General features: G+C 36.2%; 1 protein-coding gene across 1 annotated transcript; it reads left to right on the plus strand.

The window, feature by feature from the left end:
- Window positions 1–5,373: 5,373 nt before the first annotated feature.
- LOC144965342 (uncharacterized) lies at window positions 5,374–7,102 on the plus strand. Its single transcript, XM_078900586.1, has 2 exons — window positions 5,374–5,465; window positions 6,360–7,102. Exon 2 carries the CDS (start codon window positions 6,371–6,373, stop codon window positions 7,100–7,102), a length of 732 nt encoding a protein of 243 aa, XP_078756712.1. The 5' UTR covers window positions 5,374–5,465; window positions 6,360–6,370.
- Window positions 7,103–8,213: the final 1,111 nt, after the last annotated feature.

The following is an 8,213-nucleotide window of genomic DNA, read 5'->3' on the forward strand; positions in this document are numbered from 1 at the left end:
GGTGGTATGCTCTTGGAATCTACATCTGATCCCTATTTGTTCCCAGTTCCCCTTTGTCCTACTTCTCTTGGGTGCTTTAATTAATTGTAATTCTAGAACTTTTTACTATCCCATTTTCTTCCTTTTTACTGGCGCTGATATAATCTAAATGTGTTGCAAGCGCCGTAAAACCCTTAAAAACAAAAAAGCAAACTTCATAACACACTTCCGGCTTTCGCATTCAACTTTTTCATACTTTTAGGTTCTACCAAGTAAATGTGGTCAATTTTGGCTTAGACGAAACAGTGAAATTTATCGCTCAGCAGCTCAGTTAAAATTGGCTACCATTGGGATCACGACAGGTTTGGAAAGTGAAAAGATAATTTCAAGAAGGCTGTGTGAAAATACACTGGGGTGTGTTCAGACACAGCAATTCTAAGAAGCGTCGCTTAGCCTTGGCAATATATTTATCGTAAATATAAACGGCCCTTGAGCTATGCGTAGCGCTGTGGAACATTCCTAATTACTTCACGGTCATTAGACTACGATTCACGAATTTTTTCTTTCTTCTTCATTTATTTCTTTCCTTTTTAAAAATATTTGAATTTGACGAATTGACTGTATTCAGTTAATTGACTTGAGAATTTACAGGTCTACAAGTGTCAGTCGCAGCGCAGCGCAGCAAATTGAGCTAAGGAGAAGTGGCTTACTGAAGGCCACATAATGCTATGGACCATATCGAACTAGATATTTTTTGGGTGGGTAGTGAAGTCTATACTGCCGAGCCACATTGCCCCCTCCCTCCTTTCCATCAGGTCGTTATGGCAAGGTATGTTTTCCTCAAATTGTTTTTACTTGTCCCAAGGAGTTTGAGTTTGAGGAAACCGTGCTGGAGTGTATATATATTTAACCTAATTCACAATCTCTCTGGGTGGGGCTCCTGACCTCCCATAGTGGGCAGGGAGGTACATACTGACTTCTATCCCCCTATATCTGTTTTCCAGCTTGCTTTCTGTCTTTGTCTTGGACTTGGAATGAGATTACTTGGTTTTGTCCTACCCCCGGCTGAGAGGGAGACAGTCAAATGTCTAGTTAGTTTTGGGGGATGATATTTTTTCCTTGTAAATCATCTCTCTGTCATGCACCGTATTATGTTTTGTATACATATTATATATGATTTGTAAACATTTGCATGTATTCCTCTTAGTGGGGAACTGTGCTTGTGTCTGGGTGAGACTTTTGGGTGATCTCAAACCTACTTTGATAGTGTCTTCTTGGAATCTATATCTGCTTCGTATTTGAACCAATTCCCTTTGTCTTACCTTTTCTTGGGTGTCTTAATTCTAGAACTGTTTACTATCCCATTTTGTTCCTTTTTACTTGCGCTGATATGGCCTTAATTATGTGACAATAAGCTTGGCTTGGTAATGGCTTTACATTGAAATATCACATCAGTAAAGTTTAGAAAATTTAAGAACAATGAGGTTAAATTATTTGGTTTGTTCCCTTTATGGAAATGTGAAGAAAAACTGTTCTTTTTTTGTTTTTGTTAGAAGATAAAAGACTTTTTTATACAAAAGTAGGCTTGATAACATTGTGAGGAGAGATGGATTTTTTAATAAATTTTATATGAATGATCATATTAATATTAATTTTACCTGACACTAACAGTATTTATCATTTTTGAACGCATGCTTTGTCGGTTCTGGCATAATTTCACTCTTTTGAGGGGCATTTTTGTGGCATATTTGGGGGGGGGGGGGGGTGTCATTTTCCTGGAGGGATAATTATATGATATTGGTTGTTATAGTATTATTTTTAGTGACGATGATGTGGTGTTGTGATTGTAGTAGTCTTGGTAGTGATGACAATGTGTGGTTAGTGGTTGTAGTAGTAATATTATTGAAAATGATGTGGTGGTTGTAGTAGTAGTGATGTTGATGTGGTGATGATGGTTGTAGTTGTAGTAATGATGATGTATTGGTGGTGGTTGTGACAGTGGTAATGGTGTGTTGATAATTGCAATGGAGGTGGGAATCGTGGCAGTGAAAATGATGCTGTGGTGTTTGGAATGGTGGGGGGTATCCGTGGAACAATATGACCTCACCCAGAATATTTTCTACTCCAGACTGAATTTTTTCCTGTTAAAACAAGTTTTGGCATGTCTGCATACAGGCCTGTAAATCTTCCGACAATTATCGGAATTCCGACAGTACTATTTTGCTCTATAAATTATGACATTAAAAAAAGAAAAAAATTATACAAAAAAATATATATATTTGTAACATCAAAAGACAGAACCAACTAAAGTTTTCATTTTGTGCCTTGACGAGTCTATTTAAAAAAACAAACATTGTACTTATCTTGTCAAAGACAAAACAAACCAGACAGCATTCCATCTTGTCAATAATTATCACCACCTCCACACTCCCCAGAGGTGTACGTATTCACTGCCTACTGTCTGCCCGCAAGTAGCTAGCTAGTGCCGATCACACACAACGTAGTCAGTAATCAACTAACACACATAGCGTGTTGGGGACCGGCCGTTTGCTACCAATAGACACACGTCGTTCCGTTCTTTTTTCAGTTCAGTTCATCTCTATCCGGTTGAAAGTGAACCAGAAAAATATGAATGCGAAATAAATATTTTTCTTGGAATTCGAATGAAAAGGTGAATGAATGCTTATATCGGAAGTCTTCACTCCTTTGGTCTATGGCCGATTCTCTTTTCCTTTATTCTCTCATGACCGTAGTTTTTCAGTTATTTATTAATTCAATTATTCTTCCTATTCAATATGCCTGAAGTATTTTTAGATCCCAGTTGCGAAAAATATGACGTGGTTTGACAAATTAATGTGTCGTATCTGGGTTGTGTTGTTAATCCACTTTTTTAGTTTGGTTGGTCTATTTTCGCATCCTCGAAAAGTTCAGACAATTTTTTCACCAGCCATTTACAGGCCTGTGCATAGTATCCTATAACTGAGAAACACGTTCTGTTGGTGAGCAAGTGTGGCGGTGGTCGGCTAGAGAACGCTTGTGCAATGCAAAGCACCAGCTAACCTTGCTTTGCTTTACTTCACCAACAGGTCCGAAGGGGGGACTGGATATAATAATTGGTTGGCCAATTAAGCGTTATCAGTATCAGTGGCTACATATCAGGATTTCATTGATCAGAAAGCAAGCGTTAGACTAGAAGATGGCAATCACTACCTTATCAATGTCGTCATACAGGGATTTTCTTAAAGTGTATGCCATTATGGTGATTTAAAAAATTACTAATGATATATTTGAAAAAAAATATGGACTTGGACACCACGCTGCTATAGAGAGGATGTCATATGTGGCACTGCACTATACTATTGACTGTTTCCCACTCAATCAAAGACTCCAGTCAGGGCCAAGACAAACCCAAGAAATCTGATTCGAAGACCAAGAGAGAAAGCAACCTAGTAGTCCGTTTTCTTAGCAGCAAGTTCCGTGCGTTTTGTGCACTTTTTGTAACCAGCAAACTAAGTATACAAATTGGTGCAGAAAATTAGGAAGATTCGAAAAATAGGTGGCTCCAAATACAATTTTTATTGAAAAGACCTTAAAATTCGTCGTAAAGTCTAGTGAAAACGCGCACTTTGTGACGTTTTGGCGCTCGATGACAAAAGTATTTTTAAAAAAACATTCTCACCCATTAAGAACATCTTGATTAGTTTTTGATCGTGGAGATATTTTTGTTTTAATGTTTTCCATTATTATTTACCAAAAATCGAGCTTTTAATTATTTTAAAACAATTTTTTGTCTTCTGACTGCAGAAAAAAACCCAATAAAAATTGTCCTTTTTTTGCCCCTGCAACAAAACTATGAGTCATTAGGACGACCTATTCTTTACTAAGTATGTTGTACTAGGATGTCTTAGCGCCTGTAAACGAAAAAAAAAAAACAAGAGACTAAAAAAATATTTAAAGCAGTTAAAGAGGTTTCTTTCGAACAGTGTGTACAGTACAATAATGCTAAATCGAAATGCGGTTTTGTCATCTGTCACCGGCTCTCCCTTCGAGATAACGACAGTGACAGCTCCATCTACCGACAATGGCATCATGTGTTGTCTAAAAAATAACTGAGGGAATGGGTTTTGTCTTTTGAACGATGTCAACAAACTACAATTTTATTTTGTGCAATCGATATTCATTGAAAAGGTAAGGAACAATATTTTTCATCTATTATAAATGTCTTATATCATCGTGATGTTATTTTACTTTATGCGCATGCTAGTGCGATAAGTATCGCGCAATGTATGACAAAACAATTGAGTTGTGAAAAAAGAATTGGGTCAGATCAAAGCTGAGTCACAGTCATATCATTCTACACACAATAAGCCTCCTGGATGCAATAGATGGAGTAAGATTATGGCCCATGCTTGGATCTGAACATATTTTTCTATCTTAGTATAATATAAGATACATGTGTTATGTCAGTACTAAAGTTAGACCCTTTTAGATTCGATTCTATAGATTAGCCTGTCGATGATTGATGATAGAATAACGGTGTTTATCATTACTGCTGCCGGGGAAAAAAATATAACTAATTTATTATTAAGTCAGTTGATTAAAAAAAGAACATCTCCACACATAATTCTGCAAATACACGCTAATATCCACACACATGTTTTACCTTTTGCTTGTTCAGGTTTTTTTTTTTTTTGAAACAATGTAGCAATGACTATGAAAAATGTTTTTTTCTCTTTTTGAGGAAAATTTTTGTCTAAAATCAAAGCCCTATCTCCACTGAGTAAAAATGTTTTTGAATTCTGAAAATCCATTCATAAATAAACAAGTTATGCAGTTTCAAAGGTGTAATTTATTTGGATGACCCGCAAAGAGGAAAAAAACGCGAAAATATGGGACGCTTTTTCGGCATTTTTTTCGACCTTTGGTTGTATCTTGCGTAATAAGTGAATTAAAAGATTGAAACTTGAAGAGCAAATTAGGATGGTGTTTTGTAAAATACGGGAAAAGTACTCGTCATATTCATATGAAATTGTACAACCAAAAAGAAGAAATGTTCATGTATTACCTTGTCAGCGACAAAGAGTAAAAATCTATTTTTAACGGTCTTCTGGTAATCGCACGAGTTTTGTCGCTTGACATAATCTAAAATGAGCTTTTTTCTAACTGTGTGCCAACTTTCAGTCATATTCATCGATAAACAGCGTCGTAATTAATTTTTAAAAATAGCATATACGAAACAGCTTCGTCCCATATTTTGACGCGAATTCGGGCACTTCGTAAGCGAAAAAGAGGCCCAAAGATTTGTGCGGGATAGTCATTGCTAAACAATGCATTGACTTGTTTGTTATATTTCTACTTGCCAGCCTCACAGTCCTTTGTTTCCTTAAATTTAATAAGCATCATGCCTGGGGACCTCGTCAAATTGGAATGCTAGTTTGATTTGTTGAATAGTCAAGATTGCAAGGACTAAAGTTCCATTCTAACAGGTATTTGGAAGTATGTGTACGTTGTGTGTGTGTTGTTGTTGTTTTGCAGAGAATCTTACCACTGAGCAATCCAAGCCCCGTCAACTAATATGTGTTTAACCTTTCTCACGCAAACACACACTCACACGCATACACACACACACACACTCGCATGCACACAAACTTGTTCATTCTGTCAGCTCTCAAGCTACCCTATATCGCCTTAAGATGGTAACATTTTCTGTAACTTGATAAACTACAGTGCAGTCCTGATAATTCGAATTGGGTGGGAAAAGCAAATGACTTCTATTTATCAGAATTCGATTTGTCTCCAAACAAGGGAAATAACTAAACCTGACTCCAGGTATCAGGGTTAGATCTATTTATAACCAACCCCCTTTGTTAGCTAGCGGCCAGCAGACCACAAGTTAGTCTTAGTGATGAGAGCGCGAGAAGGAGAGAGGGATGACGCGAGACAGCTGGTCAATTTGGAGAAAGAAGAGAGAGGGCGGGTGGGACGGAGAGGGAACAACACGCCATTACATGACTCAGGGGTCTAGTTATTATTATTATTAGTCAGCTCAGTCATTAAAACGCGTGGGAGGGTGGATACGGAGAACAGGCAGTTCGTTATGACCTTCCAGAGTTTTTTTTTTAGTGATGGGCAAGCACTTGCACTTCGAATAAAGAGAATAACGACTGTTCGAATTCGAATTAACCATGAACATTTTATATAGAAAAAGAAGAAAATAATTCATTACATCGTATTTTCTTCGATTTAAAAGAAATTCGGTTAATCAGATTTCGAATTATCTGGACTGGACTGTACGTAATTCACACTTTGTAGGAAATAATTTTAAATATTGTCTCTTGAGTATGTCATGGGGTTTTGTTTTATTTTTATTTTCTTACTAGAATGCGCTAATATGGCAGGAGGAAAGAAGCGGCAGACATCCTTTGTCGACTGTAAAAATCTGAACAAAGTTCCAAGACTCGATCAAGCTTCCCCTGAAATTGACTGGTCGAAGTGCCTGTTTTGTCAAGAAACCATTGAAAATTCTCCTCTCACAAACCCAAAAAAAGCAACCAAGTTAAATTGTATTGAAGACACTTATGTTGCCATTTCTGAGGATATCAAACTTTTTCATGACTCTGGTAGATTGCCAATAGCATTGAAATTCAATATTAACCAACCTGTGAAATGCCTTGCTAATTTTTTGAGAGACAATGATGGACTTTACCATAAGAATTGCAGACACAGGTTTCATAAATCAAAACTCAAAAGGCTTGCAAAGAAGATAAATCAATGTAATAGTGAAGCAGTTGCAAGTCCTGATACAAGAGGCACATTAAACACATCACATGTAAGCAAACACTGCTTGTTTTGTAAGGGTTGTGAAGGGGAATTGACTGAGGTCCGGACTCTTGCTCTTTCACAAAAAGTCTACGAGGAAGCTGTCCTTCTTTCAGATACAAGTATTCTTAGAGTATTTGCGGAGGGTGATCTTATTGCGGTGGAAGCAAAGTATCATAAGCCTTGCCTTATACTGTTCCACAGAAGAGCAGACGATTTTAGATGTAAAAATACTTCAGACAACAAATATAAAACACACATTGCAGAATGCACACAGGATATTGTCAAAAGTCACTTTTATTGATCAACAACAAGTTCGCACCGACACAAATGTTGTGTTTAAGGGGCGGTTTGGGTCTTTTCTAAAAAAAATTTAATTACCTATAATGGGCGGTTTTAATCATTCTGTATCATCAATATAGTTTAAAAAACAACATTTATGGTGACAAATTTTAATTATCTGTGTTGATACCCATTTTGCGATCTAATTTGGTGGTCTGACATAAAAAAATATAACAATCTTGTGGCAAACGTTCCACAAAAACTAATAAAGGAATGACCTCCATATTCTTCCCTCTTGTCAACATTGTACCATAGTGTGTCACCATAGAGAGATTTTACGGCTTTAGCTTATGGAATTTTTATTAGATCATTACAAAGTTGAGAATCAAAATGTTATGACAAAATTGATGTAAAAAATTCAGATTTAGGATTATAATTTAAAATTCACAAACCTTATTAAAAAAATATCTCTATGGTGACATAATACATTATCTCTGTGATAACTGTGGAAATTTTCAGACAATTTCATTGAATAGATTCTGAGAAACGTTTGACACAGTATCCCATACCCTTAGAAAAATGACATATTGAGAAAATAGCAAAATAGCTTCCCGTTTTTTACACATTTCTTACTACCTACAACATTTTCGACTGTGTATTTCGTGCCTTTATAGTCTACTTTAAGAATTTGGACTTCAATTTTATTATTTCTAAGATAATAAAATATCATTTTCCACCAAAATCTCAAAATCAAATTTTTGAAGGATTTTCCTAATAATTAGAGCCAAACCGCCCCTTAAGCTGATTTTTTTTGTTTGTTTGTTGCTTTAGGTCTCTTCCAACACAATTGAGGTTATATGAGAGACCGCTGAAACAAAAAAACAAGCAATCTAACAAAAATAGTACAAATGTAAATCAAAATCATAACCGAAAGATATCATAAGCTAAATTATAAATAACCAAGAACAAACAGGCAGAAGATTTAGAGAAAAAAAATATCCCATGTCAAAAATACAATCACAAACCAAAGAAGCAGGATAGGCTAGTAAAGAGAAGAAGAAACGACATCACTATCGGATCGTACACCCATGCGAACATCATAGGTATATGATTCAAGGGTGATGCTCCCATCC

This window comes from Berghia stephanieae, chromosome 2, assembly GCF_034508935.2.
Source record: "Berghia stephanieae isolate SIO BIC M18660-M18661 chromosome 2, UCSD_Bste_1.3, whole genome shotgun sequence".
In the NCBI taxonomy this organism is placed as follows: domain Eukaryota; kingdom Metazoa; phylum Mollusca; class Gastropoda; order Nudibranchia; family Aeolidiidae; genus Berghia; species Berghia stephanieae.

Coding starts and splice junctions, on each gene's coding strand:
- LOC144965342 (XM_078900586.1), top strand. CDS start 6,371: ATGGCAGGAGGAAAGAAGCGGCAGACATCCTTTGTCGACTGTAAAAAT.